Here is a 24,286-nt window from a genome sequence, read left to right on the forward strand (position 1 = left end):
ATTTAGAGGCCATGTTGGCGTGTATCAAACTTGCTGGATTCATTGAGTAACACTGTGGTCTTCCTTTTTTTCTCTCTCTCTCTCTTTTAAATCTGGTGTGAATAACTGCTCTTAAACTCCCACTTTCAGAGAGTGGAAGCAAGAAAACTAATTTCCCAGCAGGAAAACAGGAAGTATGTTTGTCCTTGTGTGGGTGGTCTTATTTTAATATGTCCTGCAGAGTCCACCTTAACTTTAATTTATTTTATTTTTTTTGTCCAAGTTGAATCAACTCTACAGGAGTTTTTTCCGCCCCTCTAAACCACAGGGAACATCTTGCAAAGGGGTCATTCAGTTCTGAGGCTAAAACTAAAATGTACACAGCCTGATCCCCTGCACACACCCCGCAGCCCACACACACACATCTGTGCACCAGATTGTCTAACCTTCACATTCCTGATGTTGGACAGGCTGGAATCCACTGCCTTTAAATGCAAATATGACCTCAGGTACCGTGGAGGAAAAAAAAACACACGCACACTAGGCAAATTTCTGCTTCACAAACATGTGCACACACTCAAATGAAACACAACACAAAGCAGCATTAAGTCATAAAACTATATTTATAAATAAAAAGACATTTTTTTCCTTGATTAAAAGGTGTGAAAGACATGGTAAGAAATTTTTTTTTCCACTATACATTATCACAACACAGAGTCTGAAAATGCTCTGGTTAACGGATGAAAAATGCAGCCGTGTAGTGTAAAAATGACTCTTGAAGCTGGATGCTCATGTTTAGCGTTTGAAAAATGAAACTAGTTGTGACCAACTACGTATATAATAAAACAAATGCATTCTTACAGTAAGAAAGACTGCGATTCTCTTGCACTACATACACATTTGTCCATTTCTCTCTCTCTTAAGTCAAGCAAACATTTAAAAAGTCTGAATAAGGTTAACAGTTAGTGTTCATTTCAGCTTTCTGTCAGGGATTTTTTTTTCTTGTTAGAGGTCAGGTGGGGGGGACTGAAAGAACAGAAGGAGGGAAGAGGCTTCTTTCTCTCAGTTCAGACGTGAACAGGGGTGGGGGAGGACAGAGAATGTGAGATAAGGAAGGCAGAGAGGAGGGAAGAGTGAAAGAGAAGAACAAATGAAAAACATCCATGTAGAAAAAGCGCTGAGTCATCTTTCTCAGCAGTCCGTTTCCACTGCCTCCCTCCCTCTCCTGCTCTTTTGTCCTCACGCAAACTCTTCCCCACTGAGGAGCGGAAACTGAGAGAGGCGCTTTGGTTCCATCTGGAGCGAGGGGGGGGGGGTGTTTCTTCACTGAAGAAAGTATGGCCACTACTACTAGGAAGAAAAGCACACAAGAGGAGGAACATTTCTCTCTGCATACACATCAGGGGTTTGCTTCCATGTTTGCTTTTAGGATAGTGGAGTCTTGGGTTACAGCTTTTTGCAGTCTTCCCTCACTTCCTGTCCCATCTTGCTGTCCTTCTCAGCCTCACACTGACACGAGAAAGCCCATTCTGCTACTTTGTTATCGGCCTACAACCTTCGTTACATCACATCAACAAAGAACTCTCCGGCATTGCCCACCGCTAAGCGCAGGGACTGGCGCGAGGCAGTGAGCTCGGGGGGCACAGAGGCGAGCTCTCTGCCTGGTGGGGCGCCAGGTGCAGCTGTAGACAGATGTGGGGGCTGTGGTGGCAGGCCTGGGGGACCGTAGACGAGGCCAGCACCGTAGGCTATCGAGTGGGAGTTGGCACTGCGGTGGCTGAGAGAGCTGCGTACGCTCCGCTCACTTGGGGGAGCCACAGAGCGCTCGCTCGGAGCTCGGTGGCTCCTGATCTCAGTTTCACTGCCGCTGCCTCCAGACTTCCGACCCTCATTCTTACTGCAGTTCGAGCCACTGCTTCCTGTAGACACAGCAGAAGAGAAGACGATTGTTACCTGAGCGTAATGTAGAAACACATTAGTTTGTGTTTTGCTTTAATAAATGTGAGTGAGCTGTATGAGCCACTCACTCCAATATGAGCGTTAGTGAAGTGACCCAGTTTGTGGGAGACTCTCAGGAGAGCTGCATGACTAATGCAGACGTGGTCACTGAGCATTCACTGCATTTCACAGGCAAGACAGCATACCCATTACTGAAGGCAATTACATGTTTTCATTTTATTACCACAAACAACCTGCTTGCTTTAGAGGCAAATTCTTCAGACTGATCAATTTTAAAACCATAGCGGTTTCAGTGCTGAAGGGACCTTTATAACATTTTGAGAAGCAGGCCACTTCCAATCGCAGCCACAGACAAATGAAAAGACATATTTTATCCCTCTGCATCATTCAGATTGGTAGGTCTTGGGCTAACTCAGCACCGCCTATAAAATAAATAAAATGCAATTGTCCCAACTCCAAAAATCACGTTGCATCGTGTAAGCTAGTAAACCATACAGAAATAAATTCAGTGGTAGTGAGCAACACTAAAATGAAGACAACATGTTGAGATGTGTTGTGCAGTCAGTGGGCCCAGCTGTTCTTGCTCAGTAAATAACTGCATTGCGTAAGCAAACTGCTCCTAAAACCACAAAGTCTGCTCTTCTATTTCTACACATTAAATACACAAACAAACCATGTAAATAAAACAGCTTTGGAATATTTTTTACATTTTTGACAGAGCTCAACTGTTTCCCTCAGCTCTTTGAAGTAAGCTAATTTAAACATGCACTGGACCCACAACTGCAGAGGAAGTGTGGAGATATAAAAATGTGTCAATATTCTGATCTGGTTCAGGGTGAAACAGCAAACAAGATGTGAAACACAGAAAATGTAAGGAGGATTCCTTTACATCCTTCTGGGCCAAATGACATGTCAGCCATAGTATTTGTCTCCATAGGCTCGAAAAGTGCTTGTTAAAAGGTTTGTAGTTTGCTCCATCATAAAAATGCAGCTGTAGCCGGAATGAATTCATATCAGCTGCAATTATTGTGACTAGGGCTGAATGATTCATCAGTTTAACATCAAATTCAAGATTAGAAACAATGCAATTAGCAAATTGCAGAGGTTGCAACCAATTGTTTACAGACATGTCCTGTTTTTTTAAATATTTTTTTTGTTCTTGTATTATCATTATTTTAGTTAGTCAACTTTTGTCATTATGGTGTGTTTGATTATTATGTTCTACACCAATTAAAAAAACAAAACAAAACAAAAAAACTTGTTGGCAGCAACTGGCAGTTAATATTTAGCAACATCGGTCGAAAAAAATCACAATTAGATTTTTTCCACAAATCATTTGGCCCTAATTGTGACAATCATTCTGTGTGTCTGTGTTGCATTAAGAAACGCTCTGGAGCTCTGCTTGATATGTTTGGGGAAAACTTAGTGTTTGCAATAATCAGTGCAACATAATGATTGCAGCACTCAAATGTGTAGAGGGGAAAATGAATCTGCTGCCACTGGAGACGTCTTAATGGGCATCTTGCTACCTTTCTTGGGTAAACCTCATCACCAAAATCTGCTGTTAAGTGACGTGACTTCAAGCTCACCACTGCTTTGGAAAGAGCATACATAACAGTAATATTTTTTGCACTCACCGCTGTGCTGACTTCCTGCACTGCCGGCCCCTGGTCCACCATGGAAGGGCTGTGGCAGCTCATATGGGTGTGGAATGGGGAACTGGTAGGGCAGGGCCATGGGCCAGGGGGCTGCTCCAGGATGGGGCAGAGGGGGGAGAGTGTCCTGGTCTGAGGCGCCCCCACTGGAACCATCATGGTCGTGGAGAGACAGGTGGGTCATGTCTGAGGGAGACAGAAGAAAATAAATATTTAGACCAGAATCGTGGAAGCAAACTTAAAGTGTGTAAAGTTTGTCCTGCTGATCACAGACACAGATACAACTTAACAATACACACTTTGCAGATCTAAGCTAACCAAAGAATAGCTGGATGTCCACTTACTGCCGCAGAGGTCTCCAAAGATATAGTAACACTGTTCAGAGAAGGTGATCTTGTTGACGGTGTGTCGGATGTAGCCGGCCTTCAGCAGGTTACTGGCATATTTACGAGCTTCTCTGCGGTCCGAGAACCCTTCCACATGATGGAAGAGCCAGTCCACCACATCAGAACCTGAGGACATGAAGACAAAGACATCTCAGCTCCTGAACGAGCCACGCCGGCTCATCACAATCATCACTACTGTGTTATAGAGAATAATATCCAAGATGACTTTTATCATTTATGTTTATGAGATATTAATCTGTTCACAGCTTCTTTTAATTATCAACATGATAATGATGTGCAGCTTGGAACAATAAAGGAAAAATTGTATTAATAGATTATAGGGATGATTATAATGAACTCCTCATAAAAGAAACTAGTCATTCAATCAAACAATTAAAATCTCTGAAATGACACAAGAGGTTTCAAGGCATCACTTCACACATCACCCGACACATTAGTCTACAAATGAGGAATATAGCTGTGTGTGCACACTGATGAAGGAAATAACAAATGCTCAGCCGTGTCCTGTGCTTTCAAAGACATACCAATAAAGGCGTTAGCGATGGTTATCTTGAGCCACATCCTGTCCCGCACCTCCAGACCTGACTCTGGGCAGGCCATGGCCTTAGCGACTGTTGCCATGTCGCTGTGAATGGAGAGGTGGAAGTCATCGAATCCTGGGAAACATCAGAGGACATGCATACACGTTACCTCAGGAGCTGAACAACACACTCATTTCAAAGATGAAGTAGTTTGGGTCTTCATGTTTAACACCACTGATCCAGTTGTGAGGACAAAGAAATATCAAAATGTTATGGCACATTCGTTTGGTTTCCGACAAACCAATAGGACAACCATCAGTTATTATCAAAACAACTCCAAAGTTTGCCTCAAATGATATTTGGTTTCCTGTGGTCTCGACTGTAATTCGACCTCCGTTCTGTCCCAATCATGAATCAGACTGGATAAGGCAGCATCTTTGTTTGAGTTGGACTACAACCGAGTCGGCCTTGATAAAACCCCAACAAAAACCAGATCATAATATCATGTCCTCCCTCCAACTCTATTATACCATAACATATCATTTCAGCGAGGTTCACGACATTCCAGCTGATAAGATGTTTTTATAATGTGTTTGAATTTTCCTTTTGGTCTTCCTACTTTCTCTCAGCCAGTCTAATGTATCTCTGCTTCAATCAGTGATGAAAGCCTTGCGACTATCCCGCAATACAAAAGGGTATGAAAATCTTCTCTTTAGACTATTTCATATGTGACAGTTTAATATTCTGCGACAATTATTCATTAGGTTTTCGAAATCCTAAGAGGTTAAAACAATTTAAAGAATTTCAAACCTCTCGTTTAAATATTTCCAGTGTTCACAAACACACCAGTATTATTCCTCTCTCCCATAAACCTGACTTCCTTTTAATGTTTCTGTGCAGTGCAGGTTGTTGCAGGTGTGCACATTAACAACAGTCACACTCTTTGTGCAAAACACAACCTTTTAGGGGGGCCGCTCTGCATTATGTACAGCACTGCTGAGACCATTTTCAGTGGAGATACTCGTCTTGTCAACGTCAGATTTCTGACTGTTGAACATTGTTGGTGTAAAATAGTGAGCGTAGAAACAAGTTATTGTTCAGACTTCCAGGCACAAACTGAACATTTGTTGTTGGCCAGTAATCCCAAGATTATAAAACAAAATGCACTGTTAAAAACCATAAATTGTAACCAGACCTGCAAGGTGCAACAGTGTTAAAATGACCGTATGACATTTATGTTCTGATTGAAAAAAAAAAAAAATTCTACAAAATGTGAATCGTGTCAACATGTTCACAAAAGTGTGTCAGGAACGGAAAAAACTTCTCTCCAGAAGGAAAAAACATCACTGTCGTCTCCAAAGATTACAGAGAAGATGGGCGTTGTGAGTTATGGCTTAGTTTTGACAGCAGATGGACGCTGTGAGGCTGAACTCAGTAAATGCTGGAACAGAGCGCGGTCGCAGGAATGCAGGGAAAGGGCAGGGCCTCAGTGATCTACAGCAACTCTGAGATTTACTAACACATCTGAGGAAGATACACATTTTTACTGCAGTTTTGCAGTAGGTTATCAAGAAACAGAAAACACTGTACATGCTGTGAAACTTATTTTTAAAAAAGGGAGACTGTACAACACAGAAACAAACTGCAAGAAAGAACATGAGAAATTCTTTAGACTCAAGTAGATGGAAAACTGTGACTAAGATCCAACGTAGCTGGTTTTGAATTAACCAAGCAGCTGCAGGGGGTGCTGTGACTCACGTTCAGTCTCAGGGATAGAGCTGCTGATGGAGGAGCTGGTGGAAGTGACGGTGCTCATGGACGGGCTCATGCCGTACGCAGGGTATACCCCGGTCATGGCCGCTGTGTGGGACACCCACGCGGCTGGGTCAATGGGCCGGATTGGCTCACCTGTTGAATCAAATAGAGGGCGCGCAGTTACAGTTGGTGATCTCACCAGAGCAGCACACCTAAAGAGATGGCCTTGCATGTGTGAATGTTATTGCAATGAAAAAGAGAAAAAGGTAACAAGAGAAAGAAACACTTACTCCTGGGCAGAGCGAAGCAGCTCCGAGGGTTCGGGTCCCAGCACTTGGCCACGGTCAGAGTGATGGGGCTGGTGACAAAGAGACAAAGAATAGATTCAACTTACTTACTACTCAGATTCACTCATCTGCTTGTTTTTTGCTTTTCTTTTATTCAAGACTATTTCAATGCATTGCTGTTAAAAGTCCAATATGTAGCAATAGGCCCAACAAAAAAGGGGGCCACGTATCAGTAGAGAAACTCGTCACTGCTGCCAGTAAACTCAGTTAGCTGACTCATTGCTCAGAGCACCAGGAAGGTGTTGTTTACTATCCAACCATCACCTCTTGAGGTATAAACTGGCTGCGGGCAGCTTGTGAGCATGCTAACTTCAATAGATACATCTGCAACACAATAAATAGACATCAACATGATGTCAAAACTGTTATTTCTTCATATTGTGTTTGCCACTTACCCTGGTTTGTGCACTATGTCCCTCAGTACTCGAACAGCATCGTCATTGCTCATGTTCTCGAAGTTTATGTCATTCACCTACAAGGATAAAATGAGAAATAAAAACACTTTCACTTATTACAACAAATCCCCCTAAGCCAAGTCCTTCCTGGGACTGCTCAACATGGCGTGCCGTATGACAAAACTGGAACTGGGTCTTTGATGATTAATGACAATTGAAAGATCCAGATCCAGCTGGCCGACATTTTTTATCTTACAATATGAGTTAGATTACATTAAAAAAGTGGGCATGAGAAGAAGGGAAAAAAAACAGACTGCAGGACAACAGTTTGGAAAATCTAAAATTAGTTGCTGTGTTCTGAGTCACTGCCATGTGCGCTAATTACATTGATCTCAGTTAAGAAAGATGTTTTGTTTTTTTTAATCCTTTACACATGGAGATGTGAATCAAAATCCTGTGACTGGTTTCACATTACTAACTACTTTTACTTCACTGCAGGTGCTGGCACTAAAACCAAACACACACAGACTTTCCTGGTCCAAGTCCCAGGTATGCACAAACACACATTTTTCTTTTCTCTGTGTGCATCTCGTTTTCACTCTGTCTTTCACACACATACAGACACACACCTGCAACAGCATGTCCCCGGGCTCTATCCGTCCATCTGCAGCCACAGCTCCTCCCTTCATGATAGAGCCGATGTAGATTCCTCCATCTCCTCTCTCATTACTCTGACCCACAATACTGATGCCCAAGAAATTGTACTTCTCTGTGAAAAGGAACAAACATTGTTTACCTTAGAGTGAAGAGAAGCAGCACTGATGAAAGTAAAGACAAATAAAAAAGGAAAAATAATCTTGACCTGCATCAATATGGAACAAACTGGTTCCATGCATATTTTCCTACTGTGTGAAAGGAATTTTTCAATTAAGGCTCAGTGTGTGGCTCTGACTGGCTGTACTTGTCCCAACAAATCTAAAACTTCCACAAGACAAAGCCACTTACCCATGTTCAGAGTGACAGTGATGATGTTGAGGGACATGGTGGAGTCTGTGATGCTGCTGAATGATGAAGACTGGGAAGAAAAGAAATACGAGAAGAAGATTTAAGAGTCGTAAAATGGAGTATGGTTTTAAATGAGAAGTCTGGTGCTGGTTTGTAGTCCTGTACGTGAGTGTGGTCTCACCCGGTCCATATTGGAGGCCTTGGGTTTCCGGCGGCGGCGGCGGTGTCGTCTCATTAGACGAGAGGAGCTCTGCTCAGTGGAGCTGCTAAATCTGAACACAGGAAATGAAGATAACCATATGTATTTTTTAGAAATTATACAGATGTATGGAATGGCTGCAATACATAATCTCTTATTTATTGCTACACAATTAACTTTAATAAAGATAATATATATAATATAAATGAAGTTATGGGAAAACGTTTGGGACTGAATTCAACTTAAAAACCACCAGGAAGGAAAGAGAAAACCTATTTTCCCAAATGTAACTTGTCTAAACATCAAATTAAAGCCTGTCTGTCAGCTACCCAATAAAATGTGCTTTAAACACTGTTTCCATGATGGAAGTTGTGCTTGACCAACTTTAACTGCTTCTAAAACTACTATAAACCCACATAATTTGGAAGTTGTGATCTGACTGATAATAAAGCATTGGCTGAATCCAATTAGCAGAGGCTGGGTCAAAAATCCATTTCTTTATTTTATCAAGAGAAACTCGTATACTGATGAAGCTTTTATCCAGATTTACTAAAAGCTGTATCAACAGGAAAAACATCCTTAGAGATGCCTGGAGACTGAGAACAGCACAGTCTCTAAGTAGGTTGCAGAAATTTATATGGCTCCTGGAGGAGAACCCGTGGGGTAACCACAAGAACCACCAGACAATTAGGTTGTACGAATCTCTGCCAAGACCCTTCAACTGAATTTCCAGATGCATTCCTCAAACAGAAAAGACTGTTCTCATTGTGAACAACAAGCTGAGGAGCTACACATGATGTCTGACCTGCTGGTTGCGTCATCATCCTCTGAATCAAAGCAGGACGTAGACTCCAGCTCGCTGCTCATGAAGGACGAGCAGCTGTCATATTCGGGGCCCCCGCGTCCCATCGGTCGCGAGTAGCCGTTCTGCCTTCCACCTGCAGTGAGACAGCATCAGGATCAGGATGATGTATACGTCACGTGCATGGACATCTTTGCGTTTTGTATAAACAGGAAAAAGTTCAGACAGGGTTCGAACAAAAATTTCATGTTTCAAAATGTGTCTAAAAGTGATGCCGGAACAGTTTTAAGCTGTTTGAAGGGCTTTACAGAAAATCAAATCACTTTCTGTACCTTCACCACATTAAAATACGAGTGTTTAACATGAAGCCTGCTCAGTGAAAAATAAACCCTAAAAACTTCCATTCACAAACTGTCATTGCTTATTCATAAAGATCAGTACATCTTCACAACTGCAGAGCACCTACATGTTATTCTCACTGTGGGATACTGTTGCTTTTCTGCAACTTTCCTAGTTACTCAAACCATAGTTATCCAACCTCTGCACAGCCCTCACATGATTATAGGAATATGGAGAAGAGGATCTCTAAAGTCACTGAGCCTATACCATGGAATCAGTCTTTATTAAAGCTGAATAGAGCACAAGATAAATTACATCATGGAGATAAAACTGATACATGGAGTGCGATGTGTAAAACACTATGTAGCAAACATCTTTCTGACCGTGGTCGTTGGTGTGTTTCCGTCGCGGCCGCTCCCTCTCTCTCCTTTGCGACACCATGGAGCCGGTCTCTGTGTCATTGTCCAGACTGTCCCGACCGCTCGCTGCCTTCCCACTTCAGACAGAGATGGTGCACAGAAGCCAGAGTTAAGTGTTTAAAAAGAGATAGCTTTACACTGCATCATTATCAAAGCAAAGTTAACTTAACAGCCACTAAAACACACGTTAACTTTAAATGCTTCTTGTTATAATCCCATTAGAAATGGTGTTCAAACACTTTACACTTTGCTTTACTTGCAGATGGGAAAAAAACTGCAATTACAAATGCAGGAAATGGCAATGACTAAGAACTTAGAGAAATCAACTTGACAATGTCAATGTCTGATTAATTTACGGGATGGTTTCCTCCTGGGCAGTCACAAGGTATCATACTTTTTTCATCCAATTTGCCGTTTCATCTGTTACTGAGCTGATTAGGAAACACAGACCGACTTATTTAGGACACATGCACCGAGCCAAACACAAGTACAAATGGCGTCTCTCTCACATTTAAGACAAAATCTCCTTGTTGCACTCTAAAAGAAAAACAACAGAAACAATCTGTTATGAATATACTGACTGGTAAGAAGGTGGTCTTGAGTCTCCGATGCCCCCGGTCCTCTCCAAAGGGGGTGCTGCCTCTAAACTATCTGCCACCGAGCCTGCATCTGTGTTGGCCCCGTCTCCAGAGACCAGCTGTCAACAGACAGAGAGTCAGGTCAGTCACAGCCATGAGACAAACACTCAAGAGGGAAGAACACACTTGAAAGACATGGAGCAAGTGGGCAGCAGACCCACGTCAGAGCTGACAGTGTTTACAATACACTGCAGTCAATGTCTGGGTCAAATAGCCCATCTTAATGTCACTGCCTAGAGGCTTCTCAGCATTTATGGACGACAACGTCTGATTAAATGGAGCAGTTCTGTCTTTTGCTGCAAGCACACAGCTCTGCATAAGTAGCTTTGGATTCGAAGAGTTGTGAAATAATGGCTTTGTGCCAGGCGTTGTGATTTGTCTAACAGACATGTCGTCTAAGTTACCAAAGTGTGGGAAAAAGTGGGATCCAATCATCCATGACTGTGTTTTCAGAGGAAATTATACGAATTGTAACATTAGAATACTGGACTATTTATATTTCCGTCATTATTTCCTCTGACTGTGAGGACATTCCACTGAATGTTAGTCCTACTTACTCACATTTTTTTCCCATTCAGCCATGGATCTCGAGTTCTGCGGCATCTTGGATGTTGTCCATATAAGATATGAAGCCTGCACTTGCATGATTTGCGTGCAAAAACCGGTTTAAAGCTAACATGAAATCAGTGAGAAGCGGGCTCCACTACTAGCAGCTTGCGCCTAGTTAACTATTTCTAGCTGGGCTTTAATTCACCATCTTTTTAACAAGTGTACTGATATTCATGATATGGTCAATTAAATATTTAGTGAATATTTGTCAGATATTGCAATTAGTGGAAATGATTTAATTTCCCTCATTTTCATCCAAAAATCTGTCAAGGTCAAGCTGATGTGATGTTTGCTGGTCTGTACACAGCAAACATGTTTCTTACGTCTGGAAAAGACTTTGTAGATCAGAGCTGTGTTTTGTAACACATTTAGCCTTTATCAAAAACAAAGCTTCTTGCAATTTGGATACTGCACTTAGACTTTTAACTAATTACACAATCATAAGTAGGACTTACAAACTTTTTTTACTGATTAATCATTTGCAATATAAAAAGTCAGCTGATTGTGGAAAAAAAGCTCAGGAGGAAATGGTAACATCTTCAAAAGTCCAAATAACAAAGATGTTCAGTTTTCTAGACTGTGCCGAAATAGTGAATCCTCACATTGGAGAAGCTGAAGCCATCCAATGTCTTTGCATGTTAAGTGATTCATTATATCAGCTGTTAACATACACCATGAAAAGACCGGACCTTTTTGACTTGTGTCATCCCCTCAAATCAGACATAAGGTAAAAATGAAAAGGTTTGGAAAGACCATGGACAAAAAAAAATGACTCAGTTTGTGGGGTGACGGGGGCGTCTAAAAATGTCTGATTAATGTGTTTATCTGTGTGAGTGATACAGAATGTGAGACAGAAACTCTTAATGAAAGCACACAAGTGGTGCGTTAAACTATTCTGTGCTGTAACAGAGCAAAGAAACATCTATATAAGAGCCCTACTAATCATTTTGTTTAACCCCTTATCCAGTTTATACTGTTCTACTGTGTTTATTCTGCCTTATTTTCAGCTGACAGTTAGGTTTCTCTGTCATGAGGAGAGGGGAGAAGTGCATTTCCAGCAAGGCGGTTGAGGTGCACAAACATAAACTGAAAAAGAATAATCTTATAGAGACAATCTGTTTGTCAGATGACAATAAAAGTGTAACAGGCCAGATGAGGGTGGGGGCCCGTTGTGATGTGATGATAGTGAGCCAGGCCCTCAGACCCAGGAGGACAATCAATCAGGTCATCGAAACAACAGATGAACGCTGAAGACAAACACATGGACGTACTGTAACAGAGATAACATTTCATTGTACGTGGAACCTTTCAACAGACCCCCCTGAGAGATAACAAATTCACACACACACACACACACACACACATAGAAAGGGAGGACTTGGCTTTGAACCACAGCCAACCAAACCTCTAATGAAAATGACCACAACAGAGGGAAATCAAGACAAGCACATTGGAGTATGCACACGCGTATCTAGCGATAAGACTGCGTTGATGACTCAGAAATAAAACCTGTAATTATAACCACACTGCGCTAAATTAACCTAAATGCGTTGGCCTTTCACATCAGGACACAGAACACTCTTTTTCTCTCAACTTGACTCTCCCCACCCCGTGAGATTCAATCTTCTTGTTAGATGACACGCAGTGAGCCTCTTTGTTAGGTGGTATTTTCCTCTCTATCCTGTGATTTCACTTGCTCTTAATTCAATTTCAATGTCTACAAGAGAGGAAGGGAGGCCGAGCACCGGCACCAGATGTCTCTTGTGTTGTGGAGACAGAGTTATTGAGTTAAAATGATTTACTACATGCAAGTACATGTATGCAGCCCATGTGCTGCGTGTGGTGACTTTGTATGAAATTACTTAGAAAACCATTGCAGCTCTTTCTCTGAACACACACTTATAAAAACAAGATGCATGTGTGTGCTGCTGCTCAGATCATTATGTGATGATGACATGATGACACAGATGCACAGGGCCTCTCCCCGGAGAGCAAGTACGGTTGTGGTCACTAGTCAACAGATGGAAATCATTGTTATACACGCATGCACGCAGTTGCCACACAGCCACTTGACCGCACGAAGACAGTGAACACAGGCGAGAGCACAACAACAAAAAAAATTGAACAAATGAGGAAATCAGTCCCGGATGTATTTTGAACCTACCCATGACACGACGCGTCCATTAAAACAGGGCAGCTTAGCGTTGTCGTCAGATATTTCCTCCTTTACCACCCTGCAAAGAGAACAAAGCTCTGTTTCAGTAAACCATCACACACAAAAGCACTCTCAGGGCAATAAAACATGGGGTTGTATTTAGAGGCAATGGAGATGGACAATACTAACATCAGCAAGGATGGACACTTAAACCTGGGACAACCAATGCACATTAGTTTAAAAACACTGCCAGCAAGATGAACAACACTGCCTAAAGAGAACATCAGTGAAGATTAATACATAATAAATGTATTCCCTAAAACCTTTCTGCAAAGATATATATACTCCTTGATGCTTTCACCGGGCGCCAAGAAACAACGTGTTTACAGCAACAAAATGTAACTTCTGGAGGAAAGACAGCTGATTGTTGTGTCTCATCTCCAGGTCTTCAAATACTGATGTTTTGGGTTGGTGTCCGTCCCAAGCTGCCCACCCAAGACATCAGTATTTGACAGTCTGGGGATGAGACTCAACAATCAGCTGTCTTTCTTCTGGAAGTTTGACTTTGCTGCTTCAAGGAACCCAAGAAAGAATAAAAGCAACATGTCTGCATGCTAACTAGATGCAGACTTGGAACTAGTTGAATTTGGCTGAATGTGTGAGATATGTCAATCAAGATTTTACAGTTTAGCACTGCTGTGCAAAATCCCAGGAATCCTTGTCGGGGCAGCCAACATAAATGCATGTCAGAGGCAACCAGCACAGACGTGGAAACCCAGTGACACGAGGAGCTGGAATGAATTTGATCAGGAAATAATTATTGGAAATCATTACTGACTGTCTCTACATCACTGGCTGCTGAAAAAAGAGAGCTGGGTTTTTATAACAGATTCAAATGTTTGAATTGTCAGCGAAATGCGTCATTAGTCTGTTGAATCAGGTGTCAGATGGTACCTTAACAACGCCGGGTCAAACAGTCCAGAGGACAAACCAACTTGAGCCGACTGAGGCAAATGATAAGATTAGCTGCACCTTACATAGAGAAATCAATAGTGATGGTAAATGAGACTTCCTTTGAGAGTCTGGGGCAAGTGTGGAGCCCAGTCTCTCTCTATTCCAGTCTGACAGGTTGCTCAATGTATACCACAGCTCAGAGTAAAGGTTTCTATGGTTTCTTTACAAGATCCCAGCTCCACTCTTCACAACATGAATAGCTGTGGCTCCTTTCAAAACATGCCTTCCCCACTTGCAAATGTTTAAAAAAAAAAGTTGCTGCCCCACCCTAGTTTGAGTTAAGCCAAAAACAACTTAGGAAACCTGGCCTGAAATGTTTCAAAAAATAGTACATTTCCTCCTTTCTCCTTCTTCGTTTTAAAAACTCTGTAGGGCTGTGCCTGGAGGAACATAAAGCCTCTACTTTTGCAGCCATGTTTTAACACAAAAGGACACGCTCATAAAGCTGCCAGAGTGATGAACAGGGCATTCCTGTGTCCAACTCTGCATTCCTCGGGCTAATAGACAACAACAGCAGGGGCCTGCAGCCCTCAACGGCTACCTCCAACTGCCAGTTTAACATTCTGACATTAGCCTGCTAGCATAAACATACCATACATTAGCTCAACGGCAGTTGACAAGTAGTCACGTCAATACATAGATATAATTAACGACCTATGTTCTTTATTTTTATCTAAAAACTAGTTAAATTGTGATTCGGGGCTGTCGCTGGTGTTTCGCGAAGCTGACAAATACCAAACTTGGTCAGGCGAAGTCAAGGCACAAGACGCGTAAGCTAGCCACACGGGCAATGTAAACAAACGGGGGACAGGACGCTAAACAGACCAGCTAGCAGCGGCTAGCAGCTAACAAAGGAAACGCAATGGAAGTAGCTAGCTAATGATCGGCTGCCAGGTAACGTTAACCGATGACAACCCAGCTGGAGGAGGGTAACACCTAGCTAAATTAGCGTTAATCTAGCCGCGGTGAAAACACCTCTCCGAAGTCATATGCTGATGTTGAACACAATGAACCCCTTTTAACAGTTATTACCCGAAGTCATCGTCCATAGATTTGAAGAAGAATTTGTAATTTGGTTTCTTGAGGACATTTTTGAAGTCTGCCAGAGTGACTTTGTCCGCCGGCACCGACAGTTTCACCAGATACGGTGTCTCCTGGTCGTCGAGGTGGTAGATAATTTTGGTCTCCCCCATCTCGGACTGCGGCTAAGGCGAAGCAGGCAGGGTGCATCAAGCCGAGGGCCTGGCAGCAGGCTCCCTCTCGGGCCCCGACTCCCCGTGGCGCTGGCGGCGGCTGTGCCGTGGTCCTCCCGGCTCTCCCCGGCTGACCGACACGCTGCGTAGCCCTGGTTCTCTCTTTTCTACGCCAGCCTGCTAATGTGACGCCTGCCTTTCTATCACCAAAAAAAAAGCACCTTGCTCCTCCACGAAGCGTCCTAACACCGCCCGAAGACTGAATCGCGTTAATTCCCGTTTGTATTAAACTTCCAATGCGCCGCTGAAAGCTTGGAAATGCGTGGAAAACTGCTGGAAAACGCAGGAGAGATAAACAGTCTCAAGAGGGTCGGTTTTCTCCTCTCGCTAGCTGCCAAGCTCGGGACTTTGTTGCACACGAAACTGCACAAAAATTGTCCAAGCCTGTCTCGAAGGGGCGCCATCCAGAGGAGAGGAGGAGAGCGACAGCCTTCCCCGGGACAGGATCCCTGCTGCAGGGCCTGAGTCAACAGAGGCGGTCACACACAAGGGCGGTGGGCCCCTGCAGGCAGAGGATGGGAGGGCGGTAGGGACAAAAATCATATGATGTGAGAAGAAAAACACCTCAGAGATTGGTCATTTAGAAGAATAGAAATGTTGTCCTGATGTGATGTTTGGAGGAAATAAATCATTTGGTCGGCTTTATCTCCAAGGTGTTAGTTTCTCTCTATCTGTACACATTCATATTTCATTAATACGTTACTGACTTGGCTTCTTCCCCGGAGCCTCTCGTCTCGCAGGGTCCCATAGATGGTCGCTGACCCCGCTGCTGCAATGTTGTTTGACTTCTACTATCATTATCATCACTCTTGCTTTTATACTTTGTGTTATTACTATTAATATCTCTTTAGCTGTTATTACTGCTGTGATCCGCCTCGTCCCATCTCTCCCAAAGCTTCTCTGGCATTATACAAATAAAGACTGATTGATTGATAGACAGTGTTTTTGTGTTGTTGTTGTGCTTTCCAGTATAAACTGGGAAATATCAAGAAGTTTATTTCTTGTAGGATTTCGTCTAGATGTCCTGTGTATTTTAATTTTGAGACTTACTTCATAATAAGTACTTTTTAATAGTAACTCACAAGAAGAATGCAAATGTCCTTGCACTTAAACTGCACTTACTTGCAATTGGTACAAGTTAACCTTTGGAGCTAGTTCACCTCTGTGTCTCATTAGGTTGACTGGTCAGGGCAGCTGTCACGATTACTCCGCCTCAGGCCGCAGGGCAAACCAAGGCCAGTAGATATGATGTACTCTGCCTCAGACTCTTAACAGGCAGGCAGTGTCCTATTAGATTCTGTAACATGTGACCTAAGGATCACACAACTTGACATAGGAAAATATGGGTAGGCACAGTTTCTTGTTTAGATTCCAAAAGCCAATATAATCCTTACATGAGTGACAAGTAACCTTATTTAGGCATATGATAAGTCTCGTGAGTCTGGTAAAGGTTAAATACTCCCCATTCAGAAAATAGCCTTTGGCTGTGATTAAGGGGGCAGAACGGGTCGTCCAGTAATCGGAAGGTTTCGGGTTGGACTCCCTTTTCCCTCAGCTGCATGTCCAAGTGTCCTTGAGCAAGAGACTGAACCCTAAATCGCTCCTGATGAGCAGGTTGGCATCAGGGGCCTTTGCCATCAGTGTATTAATGTGTGTGTGAGAATGGGTGAATGTGAGACGTCCAGTGCCTAGTATATAACACTCTGAAGTCAAATGTGAATATGTACAGCAACCGCAGTTTATTGGACTGAATGCATTCTGATTTGACAACACAAAGCAAAGAGTAAATATAACATTTCACTCAATGGACAGTTAGTGAAACAATCAATTAATGGGATACAAAATGGAGTCTGAAATAGACATGATCCGTCTATTTACCTTCTGCAAATAAAACATAAGTGATATCATCATCATCATCATCTACTGTAATCTTGTCACTCCTGTTGGTGGACCATATAATATTTTTACGTACAAATACAAAAAAAGGGGAAAGGGGAGTTTGGTCTCTTTCTCTGTTTTAAATAGGCTCTGAATAGTGCTGTGGATCAGAGTGGTCACACGTCTCAGTCATCTAGAAAATCGTCATCGAGGTTAACGTCTGTGGTGTCGATGTCGTCCAGCTCCATGTTGTCAAGGTCCACTTCCAGCTCATCCAGAACCTTCACAAAAGGAGAAGCATATTGAACAAGAACAATTATTACTTTCTAAAATCAGATTAAAAAAAAAGTTGTAGATGTTAATCAGCCAGGCATTTTGAGAACAAACACTATATTCAAAGAATAAAGAACAAGGCCCACCTTATCTTTTTGTGAGATCTCAGGCTCTTCTTCTTCCTCTTCCTCTTCCTCTTCTTTGTCTACAGCTGTAGGAGCAGCAGGTTCAGGTGTTGCAGATGTCACAGCTGCTGCAGTGACGGAAGTTGGTGCCACTGACTCCTCACTATCCTGAGTCTGCAGGAAATACATTTTGATCATTACTGAGCACTGATTCCTCAAATTGTTGGTATAAAATCAGGTTACTATTATACCAAAGCTGGTGCAACAGAACATGTCTGATACTGCAGACGAACCTTGGACACATGAGGAATGAAGGTTCCTTTGGGCTCGTATCCCTGGGCCTCCTCAAGAATATTCCTGTCTTCATTGAGCTGAAAAAAGTTTGAGTTTGTTTAAATACAGGAGGAAGACTTGAGATACAAGTATAGAAATATTGTCTGCACAGAACACGACCACCTTATTTGGCAATTTAAAACTCACCGTGACAAGAGGATAATCTGTGGCAGGCCTGGTGGTGCCCAAGCAGGACTCTCGGAGGTAATGCTCAGCTGCAAAAGCTTCTTTCAGCCCGGGGAACAGATTCTCGTACTCTGTGGGGTCTGCTAGGGAATCGGCCGCCTGCAGCAAAGATTCAGAGCAATGCGTCACAGTCAGGAAGAAATATCCAGATATTCAACCTCATTTCATCTTTTTTTATAAAAAAGGCAAAACTTTTGGTCCTAAACAGTTACAGGTTGGGTAAAACTCCAAAGAATCCCCTGAAACAGAACTGACCTTCTGGTTGATCTTAGCCAGGTTCTCCCTCCACAGTTTAACCACACGAGACACCTGACTGGGCAGGTAAGTGCGAGCCAGGAAGGCAGCTTCTGGTAGTCGGTTAGTCTTGATCAGAAGCTCCAAACACTGATCAAGTCTGTGAAGAAAAGATGATATTTAGAACAGTCAAACATGATGGCCCATGTTCGGTGTGACGATACATATCTATTCCTAATTTGTCCACCAATGCGCCTTTTCAGTCTCATATATCTGGTACTCACTTCCCCTGCAGGAAGTAAGTCATGAAGGCCACGTTGTTCTTGCCGTCCCTCTCTGCCCCCTCGGCCAGCTTGCCCACCATAGTGGCGTTACCGGAGGCTGTGGCAAGGAGGAGCAGGCCGCCATAATCCTGGGCGTGGTGCAGGCACTCCTGGGCCAGGCCGAATTGGCACTTACTGATAGCCAGCTCTGCTAGCTGCTTCCACTTCTGCTCCGACTGCAGGGGATGGAATACAAATATTAGACATGTAGAGTGGCAGTGTTTTAGGGAGGAGAGAAAGATATAGAGTTAGTATACACTCACCTCGGCCTCCACAGCCAACTGGTAGGCGATCTTTAACTCTCCCAGCTGCAATGCCAACTCAAACCTGTGCTCTGGGTCTGTGGACACAGCCAGCGCCTGCTGCTTGAAACCCTGAAGACACAAAGAAATAAAACCCATCAGCATGCTACAAGCACAAAAATGACAATTAAAAACAAATTTGTTATCAGTTATTGTGGTATGATGACGCCACCAAACAACCTTATCATACAGATCTGCTGATGACAGAGCAACTTTACACTTCACTTTCCAGTCCGACCTTGAATCCAGTCAGGTACAAATGCAGATCTTCTGTTTTTAAACTGAGAAACTGCAGTAACATAAAAAAGGAAACAGACTCCTGTATTTTCTCACCTGTTTCTCCAGGAAATGTGCCACCCTGGTCCGCTGCTCTTTAGGAATTGTGGGCAGCACCTTGTCCGCCATTTGAAAGTCCCTCCTCATTACGGCAGTCTGGTACTCCAGGACGGAGACCAGCAGCGAGTAGCTGACAATGTTGAGCTCTTTGTCTCCCAGGTAGAGACGGTCATCTTTTGGTATGTAGCCCAGCAGGTACATGGTTCTGCAGGGAAAGAAGGCAGTGATCAAGTAAACTCTTATAGCTAAGCTGCTGTTTTTCTGGAATTTCAACTTGAAGTTTACACATTTCTTCAGAGAAATACACAAGCCAAACCATTTGTATTTGTACCTGTCAAGGTGAGCGATAGTGACAATCTCTCCTCCTACATAGTAGTTGAGCCTGTTCACAGAGCTGGTGTAGATGAAGCAGTCCCCTACCCACAGCCCGGTCTTTACAATCTCCTGGATCTCTCCCTGGACCTGGACATAAGAAACAAGGACACAGAAGTGAGACATGTAAAGTATAGTTTTTAAGTGAAGAACACTCCTCCGTAACACACATTAAGATTAAGAAGACATTTTTGTATAGAAAGTTAAAAAAGGAAATATAAAAAATCCTCTCCTATCAAAGGATGTGGAGGCGTCCCTACTCTCACACCCACCTCAAAGGCATCTTCAATACCATCCTCAGTCACTCCTTCATTGTTCTCTTGAGAGGCAGCTACTTTATCTGCCATATAACGCAGAATGAAGAAGGACTCCTCAGTAGCGATGCAGACCAGTTCACCAGAGTCTGACCAGAAGATCTGGCAAAATCAACAAGAGGGAAAAACAGTAAAGGAGAGAATGTGAGTTAGTAAAATTACTGGAGAACAGACTCAAACACGTTAAAACAAAAAGTAAGCCAGTCTTACGTGTTTGGGCTGGATCTCGATGCGACGGATCAGCTCTGTGTTCTCCCAGTCATAAAACGCCAGGCCATTCACTGACCTCACCCCAAGCAAGAAACCTCCATAGATTCCTGTAGGGAAGAGGAACACACCAAGTGAGCAATACAGTGGGAACTTTTCACTTCCAAAATCAGAAGTCTTCTACACAACAATGTTCACGTTACCTTCAGCTCCAAAGTCGGGCTTAAAAGATTTCTTTTCCTTGAAGTTTTTGAAGATTTTGACGATACTGTTGCTTTCTCTGATGGCATATCTGTTATAAAAGAGGAGTGCATCAGTAAAATATCAGCTCTCTGAGGGTATAGAGCAGGGAATTACCTCATCGATTACAAATGTCACACTTACTCAGATGAGTCATGTGCCCAGACAAACTCCTGCGCTGAGCCGAAGCTCTTGTTCCTCAAAGCCATTGCAGTATAGATGATATATTCTCCATCTCCGCACACCACAACAAACCTGGTGCACAAAAAAAAAGCCCAAAATTAGTGACGGAAATAAGATTGAAAATGAATCTCTAATCTGGCTACTGGAGACAGTCATGAGGACCTGGGCTGAGTGTATGCATACCTTCCATTCGGGTTATGCTGGATGGTTTGAGGGTAAATCTCACAGCTGCCCATGTCTTTGACAGCCAGTGGCAGCCTCTCTCCATCCTTGATCTCAGCGTCACCCATTGCCTTCAGATTGGCTTGCTGTACTTCACTGTGTTTGGCCCAGATGATCTTTCCGTTAGTGTCCATAGACATGGCCGGCTCCTCCCGACCCACCTACACAGAACAGGGATGGAAAGCAAAGCAGAAAGATGGAAAGTGAAATAAATTATGGAAATTCTGCAAAGCTAAATACTTGCAAATCTCAAATGTCACTTCTTCTAATAAAAATGTATTTTTAAATGTTGCACTTTCTTTGGCTCACCTTGATAATGATGCTGCCTTCATCATAGCCCAACGCCACATTGTTGGAGCCCCTGAGGCCGCACACGCACCACACTCTCTCCATGCCATAGTTCAGAGTGCTCTCCAGGCGGTAAGTGCTCGAGTGCCAGATCCGCACCGTACCTACAAAGGGAGGAGGTAATGTTGTATGAAGTCATAACAAATGAGGCCACAAGATGGTATGCTTTTGTACTGAGATATAAGGAGGAGTTGGATTACTGCTCACCATCCTCTGATCCAGTGATGATGATGGGCAGCTCTGGGTGGAAGCTAACACAAGAGACGTTCTGGGCGTGGCCCTCCAGAGTCTGAACACAGGTCTTATTCTACAACACGCAGGGGAAGACGGGAGAAACATTTATGGATCCTCACAAAGACAATGCAGCCGATCAGTAAGGAAAACATACATTCTTTCAAGAACTATCAACTCTTGAGTAGGCTATAATCACCTCATGAAACATAATGTAACTAAGTGACTAATGTTCAGCATGAAATTAGTCTGTGCACTGCTTGAGTGCTTGTTCGTTCCATTGCTTACTCTCACCTTTACCTGAGGGAAATTAATGGAAACATTTCTAACCTGGTAGTCCCAGATCTTGACTTGTCGGTCATCAGCCCCTGAGATGAGGTACGGCTTGTCTCCTCCACTGTAGTAGTCAATACAATTGACTCCTTTCTCGTGACCCTCCAAAGTGAAATTAGGAGACGAAGAGCCTAGCTGCCAAACCTGAAACAGGACACGTTTAAATTATATATACATGTGTGAAGCAAACATTTAAAAATAACTATAGTCATTAAACAAGCCGCAGTACTGCACTGCAGTGAGATCTGGGTGCCCCCTCAGTACTCTGCCAATAATGAGATAAAAATAGCAGCTGTAAAAGGTGACAAGTGCCAAAGCAAGCTGTCTATACCTTAATCGTCCTGTCCAGGGAGGCACTGGCAAACTGATTGTTGTCCTTGGGGTTGATGACAATCTGCATGACATAGTGAGTGTGACCCTCAAACACCTGGCTGCACGACCACTTCTTCTCCCAGTCCCACAGTTTGATCAACATGTCATCTGCGCAGAAACAGAAACCATTCAGATGCACTTGAGGACACCAGTATAAAGACACACTTGAGTTCTGTGACGGATAAATGAGAAAAGCCTGTATGGTATGTTCACCGATGAAAATATCATAAGTTTGCTAGCGTACCACTGCTGGTGAGGATGTAGGGCTGGGTTGGATGGACAGCGATGCAACGGATGTAGTCAGAGTGGGCCTCAAACATGTGGACTCGCTCCAAGGTGTTGTAGTTGAACACACGGATCTGCATGTCATCCTGCGCCAGGAGAAAAACAGTTTGAATATGAGACAAAAGCGTGCATATCTACACAGCATATAAAACAACCCAAATTAACATCATACTTTCTTTATACTGATGGTGTTATGGATGACAAGTGACAGAATTGTGTCCTAACAAAAACAAGTGGATGTAGCTCACCGCTCCAGTGATGACCCAGTTCTTCCTTGCCACAAACTTAGAGGCTCTGACAGGGAGGTCACACACTTCGAAGGTCTTGACGAGAGTCTGGAAAAAGAGAACAGTGGTTCTGGCTTTCTGCATCATCACTGCTATTACATGCTCATCAAGTAAATCTTAGATCAAACATGGACTTTTTACCAATCAGTCTATATTGTACAGTGTAGCTTTGTATAGGTGAATCATTGATCTGTACCTGTGTTTCGTGGTTCCAAACACAGACGCTGCCGTTGTACAGACTGGCCAGCATCCATGGCTCAGTTGGGTGAAGGTCCACACTCTTCACTCGGTCCGACCTGGCTGTCAGCCTCCGCTTAATGTCCAGCCTCAGAGGCTGAGAAGACAGACGGCGTCAGTGTCAAAACTCTCACTATGATTTACGTTAAATGTGGGCATATGGCGATTTGGTAAAAACACTTGACTGTCGCGTCAGTGTCAAAACCCGGAATAGTAGAGCAGGTAGTGACGCCAAAGTAACGGTTAGCATGCTAACACTGAGCCCAAATCATTCCAGTGTTTCAAATAATCCTACACATATACGTCCTGTAACAAAAATCATTCACTAACTGACCAAAAACAACTGTACGGACATACAAATCTCCCGACACACACGGTTAAAACTGTTAAAAGCCGTTAGCTTCAAGCTCTCATGCTAACTCAAGCTAGTTAGCCGCTAAGCTACTTACAATGGTGCATTATTATTATTATTTGACACTGCTAACGTCCTTCAAAAACGAACCGAATGACACGTACGGACTCATAACATGCTCTAAACTATGTTAAATGTCTCTTACCATGTTTTATCCCTGTGTTGTCGCAATAAGATGAGAGAAATGTGTTGTGGACAATTGCAATCCGGGGTCCAAATGTTGCGACTTCAGTGAACAGGGCACTGGATACTGACGTGGAAGTTCCTGGAACCGAATCTCGCGAGAGTTTCGCTGTGGAAGTGGTGACGTGACATGAAGGTTGATCAGCTGCGATGGAGTGCCACCGAGACAGGAAGAGAAAATGGTATGTTAAAGGTGCAATACGTAGTGCTGGGGAGGGGATTTTAATCAGAGGAGAAAAATCTTCATTGATTGATATTTTTTTTATTTTTATGCCTTAATAAACTAGTAATCAAACTCTCTATGTTTCTATGAATGAATAAATTGAATAAACAAACTGACCACACAGTTTCAAACTGTTTTACTTTGTTTATATATTTTAAATATTCTGAGTTTGTATTATTACCTCTTTGTTATTGTAAATATTAAAATTCAGAGTTTGAATTTGGATTGGATGTACTTTTGGATTGGATGTACTTTAAATCATCCTGTCAGTTTGAGTTTGTTTATTAGTCTGATAGTCGAAGTGGTAAAGTCAGTCACATCAACTAACTACATGTTGTTGATGAGGTGTCAGTTCTACTGTAAGGCCTACATCCATTAAAATTCTTATTATATTAT

The 24,286-nt window shown here is 42.9% G+C and overlaps 2 protein-coding genes across 2 annotated transcripts; both read right to left on the reverse strand.

The window, feature by feature from the left end:
- Nucleotides 1–583: 583 nt before the first annotated feature.
- Nucleotides 584–16,360, reverse strand: LOC119011530 (segment polarity protein dishevelled homolog DVL-3-like). The gene is made up of 15 exons (XM_037084725.1): nucleotides 15,231–16,360; nucleotides 13,194–13,263; nucleotides 10,364–10,479; nucleotides 9,747–9,859; nucleotides 9,028–9,160; nucleotides 8,205–8,295; nucleotides 8,024–8,093; nucleotides 7,648–7,787; nucleotides 7,019–7,095; nucleotides 6,567–6,634; nucleotides 6,280–6,429; nucleotides 4,525–4,656; nucleotides 3,938–4,105; nucleotides 3,576–3,779; nucleotides 584–1,898 (listed from the first exon to the last, which is right to left on the reverse strand). The coding sequence occupies exons 1-15, from the start codon at nucleotides 15,389–15,391 to the stop codon at nucleotides 1,540–1,542; spliced, it is 2,052 nt and encodes a 683-aa protein (XP_036940620.1). The 5' UTR covers nucleotides 15,392–16,360; the 3' UTR covers nucleotides 584–1,539.
- Nucleotides 16,361–17,167: 807 nt separating this feature from the next.
- On the reverse strand, nucleotides 17,168–23,788 carry copb2 (COPI coat complex subunit beta 2). Its single transcript, XM_037083714.1, has 22 exons — nucleotides 23,630–23,788; nucleotides 23,032–23,169; nucleotides 22,797–22,883; nucleotides 22,508–22,634; nucleotides 22,223–22,371; nucleotides 21,889–22,035; nucleotides 21,535–21,634; nucleotides 21,289–21,431; nucleotides 20,941–21,140; nucleotides 20,719–20,829; nucleotides 20,538–20,626; nucleotides 20,338–20,444; nucleotides 20,086–20,229; nucleotides 19,773–19,903; nucleotides 19,439–19,646; nucleotides 19,067–19,177; nucleotides 18,765–18,979; nucleotides 18,502–18,640; nucleotides 18,208–18,345; nucleotides 18,021–18,098; nucleotides 17,749–17,901; nucleotides 17,168–17,610 (listed from the first exon to the last, which is right to left on the reverse strand). Exons 1-22 carry the CDS (start codon nucleotides 23,630–23,632, stop codon nucleotides 17,515–17,517), a joined length of 2,814 nt encoding a protein of 937 aa, XP_036939609.1. The 5' UTR covers nucleotides 23,633–23,788; the 3' UTR covers nucleotides 17,168–17,514.
- Between the last annotated feature and the right edge of the window lie 498 nt (nucleotides 23,789–24,286).

Source organism: Acanthopagrus latus, chromosome 21, assembly GCF_904848185.1.
Source record: "Acanthopagrus latus isolate v.2019 chromosome 21, fAcaLat1.1, whole genome shotgun sequence".
NCBI classification, from domain to species: domain Eukaryota; kingdom Metazoa; phylum Chordata; class Actinopteri; order Spariformes; family Sparidae; genus Acanthopagrus; species Acanthopagrus latus.

Bases quoted from the DNA above. Each gene is read 5' to 3' on its own strand.
- LOC119011530 (XM_037084725.1), bottom strand. From the start codon at position 15,391: ATGGGGGAGACCAAAATTATCTACCACCTCGACGACCAGGAGACACCG. The intron at 8,094-8,204 runs GTGAGACCACAC...TTTTCTTCCCAG, and splicing joins AGGCCTCCAATATGGACCGG to TCTTCATCATTCAGCAGCAT. The intron at 6,430-6,566 runs GTAAGTGTTTCT...TTGATTCAACAG, and splicing joins CTGCTTCGCTCTGCCCAGGA to GTGAGCCAATCCGGCCCATT.
- copb2 (XM_037083714.1), bottom strand. The intron at 22,036-22,222 runs GTATAGACAGCT...GTCCTGTTTCAG, and splicing joins CCCTGGACAGGACGATTAAG to GTTTGGCAGCTAGGCTCTTC. The intron at 20,230-20,337 runs GTAAGACTGGCT...TGATTTTGCCAG, and splicing joins TCGAGATCCAGCCCAAACAC to ATCTTCTGGTCAGACTCTGG.